A 21494-nucleotide genomic window follows, 5' to 3' on the forward strand; every position below is an offset into this window, starting at 1 on the left:
TTAAACAACCCCTAAGGCGACAACTACTTGCACCATTTAGGCACGCATTTAAGCACCTAATGTCTTCTTTTGTTGCTGAACGTGCATAATCTTCGGCATTACTAACTAATCATTAAGGTCCATGTTAACCAGTGATAGTATTTCTGAGAATAGTTATCCGGTGATAGTATTGAGATGGCCTGAGGATTTATACAAAGAAAACACAGCACAACGGAAACTGTCACATTAAAAGTACTTCTACAACAGTCTTAACGGTATCTCAACTCCTAGATGGCTATATCAAACATACTCGAGCACAATTAACAAATGGACAATTTTTTCCCAAAAAAAAAACAAATCAACAAGTTGTGCAAATCTTATAAAACATAGACGAGCATACACAGAGAGAAACTGAGAAAGCCAGGCTTTTAAACCTAATAGAGACGCAAAAAAACATGCCAGTACCTAAGTGCTCCAGACCTGATGTACAGAGAAGCCCAATACATAGAAAGGTCAAGAAATTTAACCTAATACAGACACAAAAGCATGCCAAGAAGACCTAAGGGACGATGAACGGGATGACCATTGACATGAAAGCGTCATATGCGAAAGTTGCAGAACCAGTGTAGCGAGTGTCTTTCTCTTTGAACTTCTCCGTCAACCCCTGAGACAACAAAAAAGAAAAAGTTTTCATGACAGCGAACTTAACTGTTGAACAGGATAGATGCCCATGTTAACATGTTTATTTCAACTAGATCTAATACATATTTATATCGAAACTAGTAAAACCACATTTTACTTAAAATAGAATATGAAATAAAGAACAATGAAGCCAACTCTCTGCTGCATCAAAGCCTTTAGGCCATATGTTATTTTACTGGTCGTACCTTTACAATCATCGAGCACCTGCATATTCAATCAATTTAAATTGTAGGTTAATATATATCTGGTGCAACAATTGGACAAGGCAAAACTTGTAGGTAAATACTTACTCAACAAAGTTATCAAAGTCTAGTGTACCCCTGCCTGACTTTCCATCAGTGTAATTGGATAACAGAACTTGAATAACAGAAGGTGGAACCGCATATCCAAGACTTCGAAGAGCTTCCCTCAATTCGTCTGAGTCGATCTTCCCACTCCTGTCCCTATCATATCTGTCAAAGATAGACTGAAGAGAACAGGAGAAAATTGATGAGCAAGGCCATAGAGCAGCAGGAAAAGCAAGCAATAGAGGAGCATGGTGTGAACAAATAGAAGTTGGAGTAGGGGACAGTTATAATTTCAGTTCTAATCCATTTATTCACGTACATCGAATTGTATAATAATTTGATACCAACAAAGAAACACCAAGAAGAAAATAGAATAATAGCAAAACATCACTAATCAATAGATTATGCACAATGTATCCCATAGTGATGACTACCCTCTTCTATCAACAGGTCACTGTTAACCAACGACATTAAGATATATGCTTGCCAGATTAAGAAGAGCATACAAGGTTCATGTATCATTTAAAAATCAATGACCAAACAAGTTTTAGCAACATTTTAAGCAATTAATATAAATCAAGCAGTAGCTTTGCTACCATTTTGATGCTACATTATCACTCCCAAAATCAAGGTTTGCACTTTTGGACAGGGGCTTGTAACTAATCTGGTCATTTCAGGACAGAATTAGGTTCTTTTATATTATTTTTTATGGTTCTCATTCTGTGGTTCTTCCCTTGCTTAAACAGTGAAGTACAAATTCAATTCCCAAAAGTTTCTTCTTGGGTCTCCACGGCCGATCTATAATCTATTGGATGAAATTTCACCAAGTTTAGCTTATTGAAAATTTTGTTATGCCTTTGTACATAAGAAGGGAACACAAAGTCCACTATCCAACTAGCCGAAGGATCTCACAACTTATGTGTTAAAATTTCTTAACTCTTCATCTTTCCAACTACCCACAGTTCCTAGAATTCGAATAGCCATATTAACATTCTTAAAACAAGCAATAGAAAATTAGTATAATACTATGGGGCTTACCCGCCATTGTCCAAGACAAGCCCACAGAGCAGCAAACTCAGCAGGCCCTGCAACATTCAACAAAGAACTAAGAAAAATATAGAGAGAGAGCACAAATTAACAAAATCTAAAATCTCAAAACCCAAAACCCAAAATACAAAATACCTAATTTGTTTTTATTTGACAAATTTCAAACAAAAAAAGGGAGAGAAGTCTAACCCATCTTGGAAGGATTACTGGGATTCTTGAAAAGAAACATGAGCAATCGAACAGTTCGTATGCTAAACTTATGGTGCCCAGACGACAGCGCCGCCTGCAGCTCCTTCTCGTCGATGGATCCGCTCCCGTCCCGATCGACGGCCTGGAAGCTCCGGATGATCTCGGGATTCGTGCCAGGAGGGAAGCCGTAGTAGCTACCCCCGCCGCCAGGGCCTCCCCAAGGGTAGGGGGAGGGATAGCTCTGGGGATAAGAAGAGGGATAAGGGGAGGAATAGCTCTGGGGATAAGATGAGGGATAAGGGGAGGAATAGCTCTGGGAATAAGAAGAAGGATAGGAGGAGGAGGATGACGACGACGACGACGACGAAGAGTAGGCTTCGGAATAAGGAGGAGGAGAGTAGTGGTAGGGGTGCTCCGCCACCGGAGGTTGGCCGGAAAAGGAAGAGGGCCCCCCAGGAATTGGTGGGGCGGATGGCGCGTAGGCCGGTAGAGATGGGTACTGGTTGTGCTCGGCCATGGAGATCGGAGAGGGAGAGGGAGAGGGAGAGAGATCCAGAAGCGGTTTCGATTTGGTTACCAGACTAGACTATTTATGAAGGAACGTGTGGCGGATTTTTTTTATTTATAATTATTTATTAGCCGAAAGGCTAGATATGGGTTAGATAAATATTCTACACTCTTTAGCTACAGAGACTCCGGATTAAATATCGTTGAAATTTGTTCCAAGTCGTTAAACTTTCGAACTATTTCTTCAAACTAGCTATCAATCGAATCGAACTAAACTATCAAACTACTAAATAATTTATTTACAATATTATTTAAGGTTGAAAATTATACTCATGAAAAGTTAGAGTTGGTTGGTACCTGTATACTAATCTTATAGGTTAAGGATCGTAATGTTCAACATTTACGGTTCTAAAATTCAGAGTTATATTCTTACTATCAATTCGTGTCATCTTCACCCTGCCACATCAGCCATCAGGACACGGTGGAAATTTTTTTTTTCCTTTTTTTTAAAGAACGCCATGGTGGAAGTTGGTAAACATCTTCTATGGCTTGCGCAGGACTGTCTCCTGGTCTAAAGAGGAGCTTCTTTTGTGAATCCACGAAACTTCGCATTAAGGAACTTTGGAAACATTTAGTTGAGCTGAATACGTGGATTATTTTAGAATATTTTTTTTATTCTATAATATTGATGTCCTGAGATAAAAATTTTGGAATAGGAAAATAAACTAAGACACTTATTGATATATTTTTAGTCAGTATATTTTTTTAATATCTCACCCATTTATTTTGAAACACAAATGAACAATATGCTATTTATAATAATATATTATAGGTTAGATTCATGTTGGACAGTGTAAAAAGATTATAGTATAGTTTATAATATAGTAGAGTATGCATATATTGAAAAATAAATTTGATAGAAATGTTCATTTAAGATGCTATTTATTATGATATTTATATTATATAAATTATAATGAATTAAGTTTATTTATTTTTGGACCAAAAAATATATAAATAAAATAATATAATAGTTATAAATAAATAAACTATAATTTATATTTAATTTTAGCAAGGAGTGCGGAGATGGTTGAACAAGTGGTGTGGATGGAAAAGATTGAGCCAACCTTCAATGTCGCAAGGCAGGCTTTTGAGCACACAGAAAAGGAGAAGTGAATGGAGAGTGCTTCTTAGCTAGAGTTGGTGGAGGTGTCTGCCCGTTTTCATTTCATGGAAGTCCTTGGGAGAGGAAAAGGCCGTAGGTGATGGCGTGTTTTGCTTTGCCGGGCATAGAAATCGTTCAACTATGGTCATGCGTGGCAGCTGGTATAGATGATGATGAAAGACGGGCCGCTTGAACCGAAGGGGATAGCTGCCTTCCTTCGAGCTTTGCCTGCCAAGTTCTAATAATGAATTTCGGCTCGACCTAGAAAAGCGCTGGCAACAAAAGGAAGGGGTCCATGTAGCTGCTGCGCCGCCCACCGAGCAGCAGGTTCGGTATTTAAATATCTATTTATATTAAAATAGAAAAACAGCACTAAATTAAAATAAATATATATTTTTATTGCAGCACTTATTTCTCTCTACAGATAAGCACTCAATGAGAAATTAAAATAAATTTGTTTTTTATTTCGTAATAAAATTTTATTTTATTCTAGTTCTAGTTTTGTATTATTCTGTGCAACCAAATAAGCTAATAAATATTTGACCTTGACGTGATGCTCCTTCTATTTCGTGTAGCATATCAGTTTTTGACTATTTTAATTTTGCTCCAAAATTTATAGATGTGTTTAAAAACTGTTGTCCCAATCGGTAGTAGCGGTCTTTAAACACAAACATAGTTCATATTTAATTTTTTTTTAAACATATAAAATAAATATATGATAGGGTTAGTTTGGTAAAAAAAAACTCACAGCAGCAGAGACCGAGCTCATCTTTGTTTGCTTCACCTCTGGTTATTTTGGCTCTGATAGCTAATGTATATATATACATCATACAACAGAATTGCAGCCCATAACAGCTATTGAATGTACGTCTTACAGGTAATTTTTTTGTTCTTTTTTCAGTTGTGTTAAGTTTGTTGGTACGTTTCTCTGCAACATTTGTCCATGGCCCAAATGGATAAAAAATTATAATCCTGCTCCTCTGCCTCGTGAGTTGTCAGACGAATGAATCGTTTCGTTTCCTTTCACTTAAAAATGCAATGGAGTCTGGATCCGATGTCCTTTTGGTGGGTGGGTTCGGATCCGAACTGGGAAAACTAACAGCAGTTGATAAGATATTTCTATCATTTTTTTTACCTTTCTTATGATTAAACACGATGTGTTTTTTTTAAAACTTTGATTTATGTCACTTAATTTTTTTTTATACAGAGCTAATGGTGAATGTAATATTATGTTAAAACGGTTAGACTTTTTAATTATTTTATCTTTTGTATTGTCTCTATTTTAAAAAAAAATTAAGATAATTAAGCAGTAGAAGACTAAAGAATTCTCATAAAAAATAAATAAATTATATATATTTTAAAAAAATAAAAGGAGTAGTTTGATTTTCTCTTATATTAAAATTAATGTCTGTCAAATAATTGCACATAAAATAAAACTAAAAGATCAGCCATGCTGCTTACCTTCCATCTTGAACTTTAGATGGAAGATCAGGTAAGTAGTTGAAGAGTAGCCGAGTAGCACAACTAAGTTATTAAAATAAATAACTTCTCTGTTTTTTTATTTATCTTTTATTTATTTACCGTCATGGTAATATTTCACCTGCACGGAATATACTACCAAAGAAAGTATATATGATCCACACTAGACAATTAACAAGAGAACACATATTATAGAACCAATTATGGAAGTATTCATATGTAATTGAAACCAAAACCACAACATTTTTTGGGTCCCAAACTCACTCCCACTCCCTTTCCCTCCTTGTCTCTTCCCGCGCCCGCCACCAAACCCCACCCACCCTCCCGGCCCCACTCACCAATCCGACGACGCCCCCTCCGCCCCGACGCAAACTGCTTCAGGTCTCCCAACCCCGGCGCTGCCTCCCACGACGAACTATCCGCCGGAGGCGCTGCTGCCGCGGGGTACTTTCTTACACCCTCCCCTTCCTCTTTCTTCGTCGTCGCCGCCCGTGCTTTATCTCCCCCTCCGCCGCACCGGAGTATCGCCACTATTCCGGCGAAGCACCCGAAGCCGGATCTCCGCCGGAACCTCTCTCGCTCCCGATCCGACAGAACCTTCCCGATGCACGACACCTTCGGCGAGCCCGGATCTGCCTCCGGCACCGGCGCCTTGGATACCGGGGTGTCTCTGGCGCTGCGGCGCTTCTTCTTCGGGAAGATCCTTCCCTCTGGCGGCTTCTGCCGCGAGCTCCGGTTGAGAAACCCGGAGCCCCGGAGCTTGGCGGGGAGGCGGATGATGGAGGCCTCGGCTTTGAGATTCGCGCCAATCGGCGTCGGGGCGGATCGAGGCTTATTATTGGGGTTAGACTTGGGATTCGTGCTTCCCTTGGTTGAATCGTCCCGATCGTAGACGGGGTTTATGTCCGGCCAATCGATCTCGTCGCCTATCGTGATCTCGATCGACTCCGGCGGGAGATCGGGGTCCTCCGCCGGAACCTCAGGCTCCTCCGGCGGTTCTCCGCCGCCGTCGGCGAGTGTCTCGCATCCGACCTTGCGATCTCCGCCGCAGACGAAAGACTCGATGTCGACTTGGGGCATTTGATGAGAGAGAGAAAGAGAGATAGAGAAGGAGAAGAGCTTTTCCGCGAGATAGCTGCTTTTAAGGGAAGGGGGGGAAGGCAGTTACTTGTCGCTGGTAAATGTGAAATAACGAATTGCCCCCCCTCGGCTCGAGGACGAAAGAGTGATAAGTTTACCCCCTCTTTTTCCTTCGTTTTCTCCACTGCCTTTGGCGATGATGTATGAAAACTAAAAGCGTTCGCGAACACTTAAATGGAGTTCGTTTATCAACTCTTGAGAGAGAATTAGAGCTCCCATGGGAAGTTACAAGAAATCCGACGACGAAATACGACTGAAGAAAATTTCCTTCTCGGTTGGTATGACCACCACAAACGGATTGTTTTCGTGTGGGTCTCAAAATTTAAATAATCTAAGAAAATATATTATCCCAGCTTATTCTTATAAACTTACGTTTATTTTAAGGATTTATACCTGAATTGCTAAAATTTCAGTAATTTAGCAAAATTGGTACTTGCAGTGATCCTAAGACAATAATAAATATGTTTGGTTAACTTGATTAGTTAATCTTAGGGCCTCTTTGGTTTGAGTTACGGGAGAGACTTTTGAACCTATAATCTGGTTTAGTAATTAAATATCTTTTTTATATCTAACTAAATTTATTTTTTAAAAATATTAACTAATCAAGTTCAGACTTAACCTTAAATAATTTCTTAAGTTGTACAAATACTTGTAGATGTATGTGGGGGTGATCCAAGACTCCCCCCCATAATTTAGCAACATTAGTACTTGGAATGATTCAAGATGAATAATGCTGTGCCCACACACTTTACAAATCTATGATCATTTCTGACTGTAGCATTATCTTATTGTTTTGGAAGAGATAAATTAACTTATAATCTAGGTGATGCATTTGTAGAAAGAATCGAGAATACCATAATTTAGATAGAATGGTCTCTATGAAAGTTCATGAATTCTATTGAAATAAAACAACTATTCCACTCTCACCGTCATTAACAAATTTGGCCATTTAGCTTAGCAGCTACAGTATTTTGCTCTAAATTGAAGCAATAATCACATTGTAATCTCTTAACTGTTGTCCATTTTCATATAGATTTTCTTTTTATTTTTTATAATATATTAACCCATTTAATTATGTAAAAAATTTAAATATATTTTTTGTTAGTTATTCAATAAAATTTTTATTAGAAAATCATATATGAATCTCATATAATCAATTTTAGAACATTTTTGGAAGAGTTTATAACTATTTTATCCTTATTTTTATGTACCTTAAAAAGACAGATATATGTAAAAATGACAAGTGGTTTTAAAAGTTTGAATAATATTATTCTGGAAAAAAAATTTTGAAAACTCTATTGCAAGATTAGGACTACTTTGGCACTTAGTACTTGTCCTACCTATCCAATTCATTTCGCCACTTTTGTTCCAACTTCTTCCCACCGAGGGACACGTAGACGAACAGAGCGGGCCCCACTAAAACCCCCCAGTAAGGTCGACCAGGAGCCCGTGTCTCGATATCAATTCAACCGTTCGACTCTGCCTCCAATATCCGCCCAATTTCCGAGGATAATACCACCCAAGTAGCCCCGGTAACCGTTAACATTCAAATTAACCACCCCACTCACTATCAAGCAACTTCCATAGCAAAGGAAAGAAGAATCCAGAGAGAAAGAAGAAAGTGAAGAAACAAAGAAGAGAGATGGGCTGCATCTCTTCTAGATTACTACCTGCAACTCGTGTCTATCAAAGTATTACTTCCACTAATTGCCCAAACCATGTCGTCTCCCTCACTTCGACCACTTATGGCCAGTTAAATCTCTATCCTCGCCACGAGAATGGCAAGCAAGAAGAAGAAGAAGAAGAAGAAGTTGGAGAAGTGATCAGGCAAGAAGAGACACCTGAGGTTATCAATTCATGGGAGCTAATGCACGACCTCGATGATGAGACACCCAAATCTGAAACCATGAAGCATCGAAGAGAGTTCTCTAGAAAGGGGAATGGCCCACCAGAGGAATGCTTCGGTAACCCAGATGCCATTCCTCTCCAGGTATTGGAACCTCTCGCGTCCTCTGAGTCGAAGCAGAGCTTTAGCCCTCTATTTGATCCGGAACTCATAGCTTTTTTTGATGGGGAACTCTTTGAAGAACACGAACAAATTAAACAGGTAGTGTCTGAGGTTAACAAGAACTTGAAAGTTTGCCATATGGGTTCCTTGCTTCAGTCCTTCAACGAGAAATGGCCTCCTGGTGGCCAGAACAAGGTGGTTTTGTACACAACATCCATAAGGGGGATCAGAAAGACCTTCGAGGACTGCAATGCTGTGAGGTCGGTCTTCGAATCCTACAACGTCCGCGTTGCAGAGCGCGACATCTCAATAGATTCTGGATTCAGGGAGGAACTCAGAATGCTCACGGGGAAGAATGATGTGAGAGCTCCGGCGGCGTTTGTGAAGGGAAGATTGATCGGCGGAGCCGAGGAGGTTCTGAGGTTGGAGGCAGAGGGGAAACTTGGGTTGTTGTTGGAGGGTTTGCCGGCGGCGGCGAAGTGGTGTGGATTCTGTGGAGGGGTTAAGTTTCTTATGTGTAGTAGTTGCAATGGAAGCAGGAAGGTGATAATAGAGAAGAAAAGGATACAAAGATGTGGAGATTGTAATGAGAATGGGTTAGTACACTGCCACAAGTGTTGCTGAACAAATTGGAAGGCTCACTTTTGAAGGCCTGTGAAATGGTAGCAAGTCTGGATTCATCTCTTCATGAATCATAGGATAGTGTAAGATGGAGATTAGAAAGTATGATAAGATGCTTCTGTGCACAAAATTTATCCATGTCAGTGTAATCTCTAGCTTTTCAAACTCAACTAATGAACCTTTTGTTCATTAATCACTATCTTTGCAGTTTTCCTGTGCAATGCATGATGTATTATATGGCTGTGTGCATATCAATTGATTAAAATAACCCTCTATTTTGGCTTGATTATAACAATAATCACATAATCAGATGCTAATGTATTTTTCCCTTCCTCTGCAATTACTAAAATTTTCCACGGAAAATTAATTCTGCAATTCGAAACAAAGTTTTGATACAGAGGAACTAATAATCTCCTCAATAACGATAGATTGAGAAAATAATGAAAAAGTAGTTCGTTTCCCCAAGAATGATAACACACAAGACAGAGTTCTTAAATAAAGATATATGAATTAACTGCATATTCACCCTGATAATTTGCATCCTCTCTCAAAATGGGCAGCATTCAGCTAACAAAACCTCATCACATCTGGATGCATTATATCCCATTCCAGACTAGATAGCTGACAAGATGAGGTTTGGTCTAAAGTAGCACTAAAAGTCTGAAACTACTACCAGTGCCAAAGAATCAACCACTCCCAATTCTTACTCGGAAATTGTCTTTATGCACCAGCTCTTCAAATAAATATAACCATCTTCAATGTATCGGGCACATATCGGTAGACATTTTCGGCAACACAATTTGATACGCTAGGACAAGTAGTAAGATGGATTCAGCAAACCAGATCATATACAATAAGTTTTGAATTCATTAACAGATGGAAAAATAAAGTATAATTGTACCAATATCTCTGCATGAAAAGAAATGTTACTTATATCGTCTGTCAAAATAGTGCAAGGTGATAGCAGTGTATTACTATGAAAAAATCACTACTCTGTTGAAGTGAAGATAAGACGTTCTATCAAGTAACAAAGTATCATGCATGCAGATCAAGGACTTCTTTTTTGCTGCATCTAGATCCAAGGTATCTGTTCCAAAATTCGAAAGTCAAAACTCAAAGCTTTTCTATTAGCCAGCTTCAAACTATGAGGTATTTCAACATATATTACAACAGCAACACTAACTGAGGAAAAGTAGATATTTTTCAAGCTTTTTACAGGATGGCGTTTATATGCCATGGCATAAAGATTCAAACATGCTCCAATAGTAATATCACCGAACCTTTCTGCTTTACTGTCTAATTTACACACCTCTTACAAGGATTACAACAAACAACACCCTGATAGAGAAGAAGTATTTCAAATTGCATCACTACACTAATGTTGAGCAGCAAGAAGCACATTCATATATTTCATGAAGAACTAAATGAGAATGAAAATTAAATCAAAGCAATCTAAGATGCATCTGGCGTAATCCTGAATGAGTTGTTAACTGAAATTAAATTAGTAATAATTATCAATTGTTTGCTGCTTAGCTATCAAAATCTTTTCATTGATCACTTCCTAGAAAGTAGTCTTTTTTTATGTGCCATTCTCTAAACAACAAAAATCCCCAATCCCAGCAAGGAATGGGAGAAAAACACGGTCTTGCATAAAGTTCTATACCAAATTCCAGTGTTGGTCTCCTTCGTCAATGCCCGGCTGACTTCTCAACCGGCGGCTGCGACTTGAGCAGCGGCGGAGGAGCGGCGGATTCCTCGGCCTCGACGAGCTTCCGAAGCCGCTCCTGGAGGATTCGGACGCGGTCCTCTGTCCGACGGAGCTTGCGCCACCTGTATGTCAGATACACGCCGAGGCCGCCGTACACCAGGATGTAAGAGCCCCACACATACGGGTACGTCTCCGCGTGCTCCTTCGTCCTCCGCCATTGATCTTCCACCATCTCCCTCCATCCCACCGTCCGATCCCCCGCCGCCTTTCTCCCCTCCCCTCCCTCCTCGCTCGCCATCGATCTCTTTTCACTCCTCTAGCTTGCTCCCCCAAATCACTCTTCTAGGGCACGGAAGGAGTGCGAGATGCTTCAACTTTCCCTATTGCCCTCGTTTTGAACTTGATAAGTTCTCCTATGGCCGAATATATTGAGGGTATTTTAGTCATTTAAGCAGCACAGGGACGGTTTTGGGGAGGAGAAAGGAGAGGCGGGAAGTTTTCTATTGTGAGGGTTTGGAGAGCGATGGCGAAGGAAGGGAACGGAGCGGAGGGAGTTGCACCGGTGGCGGCGGCTCCGCAGAAGCCGGTGCCGGAGGTGGCGGTGGAGGAGCTTCCGAGGGCTATCGTGCGCCGGGTGGTGAAGGATAAGCTGTCGCGGTTGACTTCGAGCGGAGGGGGAGAGGAGGTCACCGTGCACAAAGATGCGCTGCTCGCCTTCGCCGAGAGCGCTCGTATCTTCATCCACTATATTTCCGCCACGTACTCTTCTATATTACCGCCGTCTCTGTCTTCCGTTAGGGTTTATAATTGGGCTTGCCTTTTGCTTTCTTAACTGCTATCCCTTGGTAACTTTTTATTGGAAGCATCTGATCCAGTTCCCATTTGATCCTTGAATCAACCGTCGGGTTTGCTGATTCTTTGTTATGTTAATTACTAGATGTTGTTGATGAAATAAAAAATGGTAATTTGGTATTCAGGGCAAATGACATCTGCAAGGAATCATCCAGGCAGACTATTAATGCGGAGGACGTCCTTAAAGCACTGGAGGAGATTGAGTTTCCTGAGTTCATTGAGCCTCTTAGGGCTTCACTAGAAGGTCGGCTTTCATGGAGATCTTGCTTGTCGATCCTCTTGTTATTGTGTTTGGAAGTAGCCTAATTTTGAAGCTCTCTTTCTAGACTTGATTTTGCTTCATTATCTATATATGTGCTTTGTCTAAGACTTATAGTACATTAAATTACTGGACGGTTGTTGAGCACAATAGACCAATATTTTATGATTGTCCTGCCGTTGAGCTACCAAAGGCACCGTCTTCTTGGTGTATCAGCTTGTTACACATCCATTTTGTGGGAGCAGAATTTCCACTAATGCTAGCACAATTTTTGTTTTTATGGGCTGCATTTTGCCTATAAAATGTGCAGTTAATTGCACGATACTTTTCAGAACTCACTAAACGTGTCTGGCGACATCTTGTCAACAAAATTCTTGAGGTTCAAATGTAAGGATTATTCCTAGATGGAATTAACAGCGAAAATGAAAAGGATCAATACAAGCTATTGTGTGCAAATCTAATGACCTATGGTTTTGTGTTGATTGAGTTCTGACGTATCTTAATTCCAACATAATTATACTCATTTGCTTGATTAAGATTGTTTCCAATTTCTTTAGTTTCTAGAACTTGGATTTGTAATGTGCTGTCTTTAGTTTCTAGAACATGGTATCGTGTTCTATATAGTATCTTGCTTAAGCTTTACTTGATTAAATTCTTAAATATCTAACAGTAGTACAGGTGAAGTTGCTCTCCATTTTTTTAAGGTACTCAAGTTTCAAGGGTGTGATATAGATGTCCTTTCACAATCTTGTGCACAAATGAACGCTTTTTCTTTCAATGAATCAAGGGTAGGATGTTGCTTTAGGTTCACAATAATGGAGTTTAGACAGCACTTAAAAGGAAGCTATTTTTGGTACTGAGATGAAATCAATTATTTGGATTTTGGAAGTCCAAATATCCATTAACGATGTTTTGCAGAATCTCTATTATATATTAAGAATGATGTGAATAAGGATATTACTTATCCAAGGACCTTCTTGCAGAAGGTTGTGACAAAACTAATTGATGATAAACTTTACTTCTATTTTATCAACTAATTTGTTGCAAGTATGCCTCAATTTGGTCTTGCCTTTCAGAATTTAGAAGGAAAAATGCCCTCAAGAGATCTGGGACAAAAGCAAAAGGAGCAGACAAGAAAAGAAAGCTAGAGGAAGAGTTGCCTGAAAATAGATTGAAGGATGATACAAAAGATGCTGAAGACGCTGAAGAAGAAAATGAGGAAGAGAGTGAAGAGCCAAATGATGGTTAATATTCTATGCTGTTTGCATTGGTTTATCTTCAAATTTTTTGCGACTTTTGTCCTGGTATATTATAAGGCTGAATGACTATTTTCGGTTGTACGCCATTTTCCTTTATTTTGAGATATTGAGCTTTATCTGGTACTCCTGCAGATTGAGAAGCTTGGGCATGCACTTTGCACCAGAAGAGCCTCCAACTCAGGGTCTTTGTGCTACTCATAGTAGTTTTCTATTGGTCTTGCTTTGTTTATTGTTTCGCCTTCTTATACTAGGACGAGTAACTGATACCAGTTCACTGCAGTTGGGTAATTCAGCCTTTTAAGTTAAGTTTTAGGGGAGTGGATGCCACAACTTATCCTTGATGTAAAGAGGCCCAGGAACTTCTCTCTATGGCTATGTTTGTTCATCTACAGAAATGCTTGTAAGAATATAATGATTTTCTCCTTATTGGGTCAAATCCACATCGAAATGTACTGAGAGATAAATCCACCAAGTAACAAAGGTGTATATTTCCTCTTTTATTGATTTGATCATGCTCACTGTGTTTAAGTGTTGATGAAAGAGCAAGAATTGGAAGGCCTAGGAGATAGAGGGTGTGATCTGTGTTTAAGTGTTTAAGTGTTTATAAATTTGATCATGCTCACTGTGTTTAAGTGTTTATAAATTTGATTAACGTAAGAGATGAGCAAAAATATCCCCTTTTTTTATATCTTTCTATTTTTTTGTATGGCTTTTATCACAACTACTTCAAATATCAAATTTTAAACCAATTTTTTAAAATCCACTTCTAATAGGAGAGAGGAAGAAAAAGTAAGATCATTTTTGTCTATCCAATTAGTTAGTCAAAATTTTAAAATTTTAAATTGAAAATATGATATAATTAAATAATTCAGAGAGTATATATATTTATTCGATACGGTGAAATAATATGGAGCAATAATTAACAGGGTAAAAATATAACTAACCAATAATATTAGATAAGGGAAGCTAGAAAGGTCTGGATTTGGAGAAAGTAAAGTACCTTTCACATGAAATGTATGTTGACATCACATGACTTCTGCAAACCATGGCAAAGTCTGCGCTAATTTCGCTCTTATCCATTCATGAGTCTGCGACGATACTACTTCAAGGATGGTGATCCACCGTCCATTCCCCAGCCCATTAAGTGGACGGTGGGAATTCAATGATCCGTAATCGAACGGTGAGTCTCGCCACGATCCGTAACGTACCCACTACCCACAGGGGTCCCAACCCAAACCATAGCTTTCAGTAACGCATCGATCGCATCATCGAACCCGAATTCGGCGACTTCTACCTTCTCCCTTCTCCCTACGAACTCACTCTAAGCCCCACAATTCCGATACCTCTCTCTCCTTGGATCGCCATTAATGGCGGTGAGATCGACCCTCTCCCGCTTCCCCATTGACGTAGACGCCCATGAGTCGAGCGGCCTACCATGGGGCATCACTCTAACACCCTTCTCCTCCTCCGACGAGACCGGCACTTCCCCCGCCTTCGGGTCCAACGGTCACCTCCTCCCTCGATGCGAGAACTGCTACGCCTACTTCAACGCCTACTGCGACCTCGAGCAGTGGTCGTGGACCTGCGCCTTATGTGGAAATCTCAACGGACTCACCTCTGACGCAATTCGTCGATTCTCCGACCCTGGCAGTTGCCCCGAGTTGTCTTCGCCCTTCGTCGATCTCGAGATCCCAGGTTGGTAGCCTATATTGTCGTCTCGTTTGTTTGTTTCTTTTTGTCTTTGAATTAGAATGTTATGTGGTCTGATGGTGAGGGTTATCTAATTGAAGTGGATGGATCCGAAGGAGGGGATATGCAGTCTCGGCCAGTGTATGTTGCGGCAGTGGATCTATCATGTAAGGAAAATTTCTTGGTTGTGATCAATGTATTAGATGTTTCGTATTTGTTGCAGTTGGAATGAGTTAATTATACAGTTGCTGATATTATTTTCTTTATATAGATGCTTTTGATAAATGTGATCCACGAATTTTTAAATTTTCTTGTGAATTTTGGTTGATCTGTAGTTAGATAAATCCTTGCTTTATATTTGGTTCATATCCTCGATTCGGCTAAAACTGTATTTGTTGCCTATCCCTAAAACAGTTGTCTTTTCAGCTAAGCTCTTGCTGTGAGTTGATTTAGGTATCACTATATATTGTGCCTCTTAATTTGCTTTCATAATATGTGCTTAGCAAATATATATAGACATACTCAATTTCCTAATGTTGTTTATTTTTGTCGCAGCTTCAGAGGAGTTCTTAGAACTTATCAAAAGTGCACTTCTAGCAGCTCTTGAAGGTGAGTTGTCGGTTTGAATGTGAGAGTTTCTGCAGTCAGTTTGGAAGGATCTTACCCCCTTTCTTCTCCATTTTGGGTTTCTCCTATTTTGCTTTATCTTGCAGCTCTAGTTCCAGGTTCATTGTTTGGGCTTGTTACATTCAGCCATAAGATTGGGCTATATGATGTTCAAGGGCCTATTCCTATTGTCAAGAATATTTTCATCCCTCCTGATTCAGAGGATGGATTACCGGTTGACCTTGAAGATGTCATGCCTCTGCTGTCATTTTTGGCTCCTGTATGTGAATAAACAAGATTGTATACAGAAATTTGTTGTCAAAATTTAGTTGCCAAAGATGTAATTTGGTCAGCAAATTGTTAACCATAATGTTGAGTATATCACAGGGCAGTGCCAATCGAGATGGGCTGATATAATGGTCCACTTATTGATAAACAGGTGGAGATTTGTAAGGATAGCATCGCTGCAGCACTTGACACACTAAAGCCAACAACTACATGGGAGAGAACCACAGCTGCAGGGCAAGGGCTTGATGGTGTACTGCTTGGTGGCAGGGGTTTTGGAGTAGCCATGTCAGCTCTTATTGATTACCTGAGTTCAGAGTATGGAAGTACATTTTCTCTGGGTAGGGTAACATCTAAATCATATCTGGCCAAATTTTGATGACTTGTAAAGCTAGTTAGATCATTCTTTACTTTTGTTTTGCATCTAATCGGGAACAATTATTTTATTAAATCAAGAGCAGCTAGAATATTTGCCTTTCTGTCTGGTGCTCCTGATTATGGAGCTGGTCAGTTAGATACAAGAAGATATGGTGAACAATATGCTAGCAAAGGAGAAGATGCAGATCGTGCACTGCTTCCTGAGCAGACACCATTCTACAGAGATTTGGTAATGTAGTCCTAACAAGTAGTTGATAGCTCTTATATTGCATGTTTGAATATGCAAATGCTGATGACATCCGCAGGCTGCTGTTGCTGTCCAATCAGGTGTATGTGTGGACATATTTGCTGTTACAAATGAATATACAGACTTAGCTTCACTCAAGTTTTTGAGTATTGAGAGTGGTGGTTCTTTGTTTCTTTATGCAAATACAGATGATTCAACACTTCCACAGGACATGTATGTTTACATAGGGAAAGAAATATTTAGATGTTCAACTTGTTGCTCAATCTCTTATTTTCTTTCTAAGGATTTATTGATTAGCTTGGTGCTTGATACAGGTACCGCATGTTGAGTCGGCCTTATGCATTTGGTTGTATATTACGCTTAAGAACATCTTCAGATTTTAAACCTGCTCATTCTGTAAGAAATGAAACCTCTAGAGTTCATTTCAATTTCTCTTTGCTATTTTGCTTCATCTTTTTCATTGCTAATACTTTTTTCCCTTCTCACAGTATGGCCATTTCTTCCCTGATCCTCAATATGAAAATGTTCAGCATATCATTTGTTGTGATTCCTTTGCCACATATGCATATGACTTTGCCTTTGCAGACCCTAGTGGCTTTTCCAGGTACCATTACTTCCTTTTCAAGGTTTTGATAATTTTTTTAAGTAGTTGATTAATTTATATGGTGAAACTTTATGCCTCTCTTTACTGCTAATCATCTATTCAACTCCCTTATATGTTACACCAGTACAAGAGCTTCTACTACTTTATATCATACCTATTTCAGAGTTGAGGTCATCGGGAACCATAACTCATCAATGAAAATGGAGAGTAATAGAATCATGAACTTTCTGTGAAAGAATCAAAGACTAATTCCTGCAAGTTTGACTCACTCAGATTAGTTTAACGAACATTGTTAGTTTCTACTTCAATTTTCTTTATTCTACTTGATAATGTCAAGCATGAAATTTGCTTAGGTTTCTTCTTAATTTACTATAATGACCTAGATAATCTGATGTTTAGACAATTTCCATGCAGGCATGCAGAACCTCCTATTATACAGATTGCTTTTCAATATAGTGTCGTTGAGCCTCTTGAGGAAACATCAGGCAATGGACTGCAATCTTCTTCAAGGTATGCAGTAACCAAAATTACAAGATTCCTTTGACCATTTACACAACTATCTATCATATTTCCTTCTTGCTATGGTACCATAGTTTGAAAAATCATTGACATTATTCTGCCCAAAGAATAGCTCTCCCTAATTATATTACTTCTATATGTTTTTTTGGCTATTTTACATTCTGTCCACTTTGTTAAGCTTCAACAGCAATGGGACCTGTAACAGTTACTTTCATTTTTCTCTAGTGTATAGAAGTCTGACAGATGATGTTATACATCTGATGTTGCCATATTCCTGATAGATTGCATGATGTACCAATTGAGACACATTTAAATAAGAAATTATATATTAGGTGGTCTTTCATTCTGGTTGATATCTATTTCAGTAGTTGTTCAGGGAATGATATATGAAGGCAATCATAAGCCATTTGATTGAGCTGAACTGGTGCTGCATTATTGAGGATTAGATGCAGACCTTACGAACACCATCTATTTTTCATGTCCTATTCTTCAAGATACTTGTTTAGCATAATATATTTATTTATGGCTGAAAATGTTCTCCTTAATGAGTTGTCTAAGCCCAACCATTTTTTGTTAACATAATGAAGTTGCTTTTTAAGTGTTAACTTCATCTTTAATTTAGTAGGAATATGCTGAATCTCAATTTTGGATCATCAATTTCATGTTGTTTCTCTGCTTATTCTTTTCTTACGTAGTTGTATGAAATATTCTGTACAACCAACGTATTCCTTGTAGAAGATGACATTCTATCAGCACTCTACTTGCTGACAATAGAAAATCGTAATTTGTGAGATAGCATGTTGATGCCATTCTGACCTCTATCTGTACCTATATGCATGCACAGGTTCTGAAATTAAATTAAAATTTTGAATGGTCTGGATAGCACAGAAGAAAGACATTTCTTCTTCTTGAGCTAATTATTTTTTACTTGTCATCTTTTACCTCTATGCAGCTTTAAGTTTTGCCTCAAGAGACGATTAAGAATACGTACATTGCAGTATGGAACAGCTGCAAATATTAATGAACTTTATGACAGTGTTGATTCAGAAGTTGTTTTGTCTATCCTTGTTCACAAGGTAAATAATGATGAACTCCATGTGCATCATACTTATTTTAGATATATTTAGAAGTCTAATTGCTGATGTTCATAAAACTGGAGATAACAGAAAAGAACTTTTCCACCTTAGTATATGATTAAATATATCAAATTGGTGCAGAATTCATCAATCTTATATTAAGTTAGCTGTCTAAGGAAACTCTCCTATTATTCTTCAGCTGTCAATTCTCCTTCTGCAGATTAGTGCTGCTGTTTCTATTTTTTGTGTTTTTATAATTACTCTCCACTTAGCAAAGCATTTCACCAGATATTACATTGATAAAAGGGATTTCGTTGGTGTTGCTTCTTTTAGTTAGTGGTATCCCATCCATAGAGGTTGTACAAGTATAACCTGCATATTTCTTTCATACAAATAAATTGTATTGTCTCTCCATATATCTGACTTGTTCTGGCTGTCTATCAGGTTATTTTGGCTTCCTTGGATGAAGGAGTTAGGGAGGGCAGAAATTTGCTCCATGATTGGCTCGTAATTCTTACAGCTCAATATACTGATGCATATAAACCTGCTCATTATGATAATGAAAAATCACTTGCACATGTTGATGTTGCCTTCTCACAATGTCCACAATTGCAACCATTACCTCGTCTTGTATTTGCATTGCTAAGGAGCCCTCTTCTTCGCTTACATGAAGAAGGTATCCACCCAGACTACAGGATATACTTGCAATGTCTCTTCAGGTACTTGACGCAACAACAAATGCAGTTTATATTTCCCACCTCAACCAAAGACATGTACTAATCTACTTACTTATATAACTAAATTCATTTGACTTGTAATGCATATTTGCTAGAGAACTTATCTAGTGTCAATAATTCTGTCACATGGGAGAGTCAATAAATTTTTATGACCTTATGCTGATTAATCTTTCCCTTCATCTATTACTCAGTTCCTCTGTTTATGGATTATCTCATTCTAACACAACTGTTTCCTGCAGTGCACTGAAGCCCAGTTCCCTTCAGAGAGCTATATATCCAGTATTGACTTCATATGCTTCACCAGATAAACAGGCTTATCCACGGCATTCATTAAGTCGTGCTGCTCTAAGCACTAGTGGAAGTCCAATCTTCCTCCTTGATGCATTTACCAATATCATTGTGTACTATTCTTCAGCAGCCGATCCTTCACTTCCTTTTCCTCCACCACAAGATTGTAAGCAGTCAATTGCTTTTTCTTTTACATCACAGTTTTATAGGAAATTCTATTTATATCTCCTACAAAGATGATTAATTCTTTCTTATTCTGAGCACACTATTTGCCAAGAGCATGTGATCTGATCAATCTTTGTATCTCTGCGTGATGTTACTAGGTCTTCTTCGGACAACCATCAATAAATTAAAGCAGGAGAGGAGTATCACACCGAAGCTTGCATTCATCCAAGGAGGGAAAGATGATACAATAGCATTCGAAAGCTATCTTATTGAAGAGCAAGATGTTGATGGCACTGGTATTAATACCATTGTGGGCCTTGTTTCCTTTCTTGAGGATATAACCCGCGATGTAGTAGAATACCTTAAATGAGGTAATGTGAGACAAGCCCTAATAAAAGTTCCCTTGTCGTTCGCAATCTTGTCCGTCAGTAGGAGGAACATAAATTTGTATCAGACATTAGAATTAGTAATAAAAGCAGAAAGAAGAGAAAGAGGCTTTTACCTACCAAATTACTCAGTTTCGCCGTAAGCAGTACCAGAAGTACCTTTTACTTTAATCTTGTAGACGATAATTTTTTGCACTCTTCTTTCAAGTTCACCACTGCTGTGCTGGCATTGATTCAACCAGGTACGCGAAGGCAACAAATTTGCAAGATATTTTTCACCCACAAGATAGATCGTTTTTTTTTTCTGCTACTAGATTCTGAAAGGTTTAACCAGATTTCTGTATTTTTCCGTAGCTGAAAATCCTATACTGGCAGCAATACTTGTATCCCTTGATTGGATGTCTTTCTCCCGCGCAATGGAGAAATATGGGACTCTCAACTAGGCAATTCGAAGTCAAATTTCCATTCTTTTTTTGGATGTCATACAGGTTACAGGATGTTTTATATTTGCATGCATGCATCGATCACTGATGAGAGCCCAAATTTCAAGTAGGCTGTCAGGTTGGGAAATTTTTTGTTTTTATAATTTTTTTATTTGTTTGTGGAGAAATAAGATTGGGAAGTTTGTTGTATTCTTTAAAACTAAGCTCGGGATACGGAGAATTGGGCCTTTTCAATTAATTTGTATTTAATTTTTAATTTACATATAAAATTGTGTATATTTTTTTTTATAGTCAGATGCATATTTTGTTATAGGAGAGTGTACATAATTTAAATGCTTGTTATTTTTTAAATATAATTAAATTATAAAAGCTCTTGTTATCTGACATATCCACAAAGGTAAAAGTTAAATGTACTTATCTGACCACGAATTTATAATTAATAAAAATACATTGTTTGCTTTATCATAAATAAAATCTAATTTATGTTTTATTTCTCTCAAAAAAGTAAAATCTAATGTATGCCTTCATAAACAAATTTTGGTACTGAGAATGATAAAAAGGGGCGAATGGTTGGTCATTTAGATATGAAGTTTAACTTCATAGAACACGGGTAAAGAAACGTCTTCTGTTTGTTCCTGCTCGTCTGATCACAATCAAACGGACCTAACGATTTACACACTGGAAGGAGGTTTTCTCTTAGCGAGGAAGAGAAGCGGCTGAGAATGAATCTTATTCTTGATCCAGATTCTTTTTTAAATAACACTCTATAGTATTATTATTATTATTATTATTATTATTATTATTATTATTATTATTATTTCATTGTGTCTTTTGAGGATTTTGTAAATATATTACTCCATTTTCCTTATAAT

The 21494-nt window shown here is 38.3% G+C and overlaps 6 protein-coding genes across 8 annotated transcripts; 3 read left to right on the top strand and 3 right to left on the bottom strand.

The window, feature by feature from the left end:
• Window positions 1-186: 186 nt before the first annotated feature.
• Window positions 187-2793, bottom strand: LOC140791643 (probable calcium-binding protein CML48). Its single transcript, XM_073142250.1, has 5 exons — window positions 2205-2793; window positions 2007-2053; window positions 972-1147; window positions 867-885; window positions 187-643 (listed from the first exon to the last, which is right to left on the bottom strand). The coding sequence occupies exons 1-5, from the start codon at window positions 2719-2721 to the stop codon at window positions 539-541; spliced, it is 864 nt and encodes a 287-aa protein (XP_072998351.1). The 5' UTR covers window positions 2722-2793; the 3' UTR covers window positions 187-538.
• A 2730-nt stretch (window positions 2794-5523) lies between these two features.
• Window positions 5524-6501, bottom strand: LOC140792531 (uncharacterized). The gene has a single exon (XM_073143601.1). It carries the CDS (start codon window positions 6430-6432, stop codon window positions 5566-5568), a length of 867 nt encoding a protein of 288 aa, XP_072999702.1. The 5' UTR covers window positions 6433-6501; the 3' UTR covers window positions 5524-5565.
• A 1588-nt stretch (window positions 6502-8089) lies between these two features.
• Window positions 8090-9168, top strand: LOC140793022 (uncharacterized protein At3g28850-like). Its single transcript, XM_073144345.1, has one exon. The coding sequence runs from the start codon at window positions 8135-8137 to the stop codon at window positions 9122-9124; it is 990 nt and encodes a 329-aa protein (XP_073000446.1). The 5' UTR covers window positions 8090-8134; the 3' UTR covers window positions 9125-9168.
• Window positions 9169-9508: 340 nt separating this feature from the next.
• Window positions 9509-11127, bottom strand: LOC140793024 (uncharacterized). Of its 2 annotated transcripts, none has more exons than XM_073144347.1 (2): window positions 10785-11127; window positions 9509-9929 (listed from the first exon to the last, which is right to left on the bottom strand). In XM_073144347.1, exon 1 carries the CDS (start codon window positions 11125-11127, stop codon window positions 10810-10812), a length of 318 nt encoding a protein of 105 aa, XP_073000448.1. In that variant the 3' UTR covers window positions 9509-9929; window positions 10785-10809. The 2 variants fall into 2 exon arrangements, with proteins under 2 accessions (XP_073000448.1, XP_073000449.1); XM_073144348.1 differs by lacking the exon at window positions 9509-9929 and adding an exon at window positions 10081-10208.
• Window positions 11128-11181: 54 nt separating this feature from the next.
• LOC140793023 (DNA polymerase II subunit B4-like) lies at window positions 11182-13703 on the top strand. 2 transcript variants are annotated; one of them, XM_073144346.1, is made up of 4 exons: window positions 11182-11588; window positions 11807-11925; window positions 13017-13184; window positions 13332-13703. In XM_073144346.1, exons 1-4 carry the CDS (start codon window positions 11353-11355, stop codon window positions 13334-13336), a joined length of 528 nt encoding a protein of 175 aa, XP_073000447.1. In that variant the 5' UTR covers window positions 11182-11352; the 3' UTR covers window positions 13337-13703. The 2 variants fall into 2 exon arrangements, 1 of the variants encoding a protein (XP_073000447.1); XR_012109865.1 differs by having other exon boundaries at window positions 11272-11588; window positions 13017-13244.
• A 734-nt stretch (window positions 13704-14437) lies between these two features.
• Window positions 14438-20303, top strand: LOC140792937 (protein transport protein SEC23 D-like). The gene is made up of 14 exons (XM_073144184.1): window positions 14438-14894; window positions 14990-15055; window positions 15444-15497; window positions 15602-15774; window positions 15934-16120; window positions 16241-16386; window positions 16463-16617; window positions 16719-16800; window positions 16893-17008; window positions 17423-17518; window positions 18480-18603; window positions 19048-19322; window positions 19580-19794; window positions 19952-20303. Exons 1-14 carry the CDS (start codon window positions 14567-14569, stop codon window positions 20161-20163), a joined length of 2229 nt encoding a protein of 742 aa, XP_073000285.1. The 5' UTR covers window positions 14438-14566; the 3' UTR covers window positions 20164-20303.
• The last annotated feature ends 1191 nt before the right edge of the window (window positions 20304-21494 follow it).

This window comes from Typha latifolia, chromosome 7 (assembly GCF_019914945.1).
Source record: "Typha latifolia isolate L0001 chromosome 7, TyphaL0001v2, whole genome shotgun sequence".
Taxonomy (NCBI): domain Eukaryota; kingdom Viridiplantae; phylum Streptophyta; class Magnoliopsida; order Poales; family Typhaceae; genus Typha; species Typha latifolia.

Bases quoted from the DNA above. Each gene is read 5' to 3' on its own strand.
- LOC140793024 (XM_073144347.1), bottom strand. From the start codon at position 11,127: ATGGCGAGCGAGGAGGGAGGGGAGGGGAGAAAGGCGGCGGGGGATCGG.
- LOC140793022 (XM_073144345.1), top strand. From the start codon at position 8,135: ATGGGCTGCATCTCTTCTAGATTACTACCTGCAACTCGTGTCTATCAA.
- LOC140792937 (XM_073144184.1), top strand. From the start codon at position 14,567: ATGGCGGTGAGATCGACCCTCTCCCGCTTCCCCATTGACGTAGACGCC. The intron at 16,801-16,892 runs GTAAGAAATGAA...CCCTTCTCACAG, and splicing joins ATTTTAAACCTGCTCATTCT to TATGGCCATTTCTTCCCTGA. The intron at 17,009-17,422 runs GTACCATTACTT...ATTTCCATGCAG, and splicing joins GACCCTAGTGGCTTTTCCAG to GCATGCAGAACCTCCTATTA.
- LOC140792531 (XM_073143601.1), bottom strand. From the start codon at position 6,432: ATGCCCCAAGTCGACATCGAGTCTTTCGTCTGCGGCGGAGATCGCAAG.
- LOC140791643 (XM_073142250.1), bottom strand. From the start codon at position 2,721: ATGGCCGAGCACAACCAGTACCCATCTCTACCGGCCTACGCGCCATCC. The intron at 2,054-2,204 runs GTTAGACTTCTC...TGAATGTTGCAG, and splicing joins CAGTAATCCTTCCAAGATGG to GGCCTGCTGAGTTTGCTGCT. The intron at 1,148-2,006 runs GTAAGCCCCATA...TGTTCTCTTCAG, and splicing joins CTTGTCTTGGACAATGGCGG to TCTATCTTTGACAGATATGA.
- LOC140793023 (XM_073144346.1), top strand. From the start codon at position 11,353: ATGGCGAAGGAAGGGAACGGAGCGGAGGGAGTTGCACCGGTGGCGGCG. The intron at 11,589-11,806 runs GTACTCTTCTAT...TTTGGTATTCAG, and splicing joins ATCCACTATATTTCCGCCAC to GGCAAATGACATCTGCAAGG. The intron at 11,926-13,016 runs GTCGGCTTTCAT...CTTGCCTTTCAG, and splicing joins TCTTAGGGCTTCACTAGAAG to AATTTAGAAGGAAAAATGCC.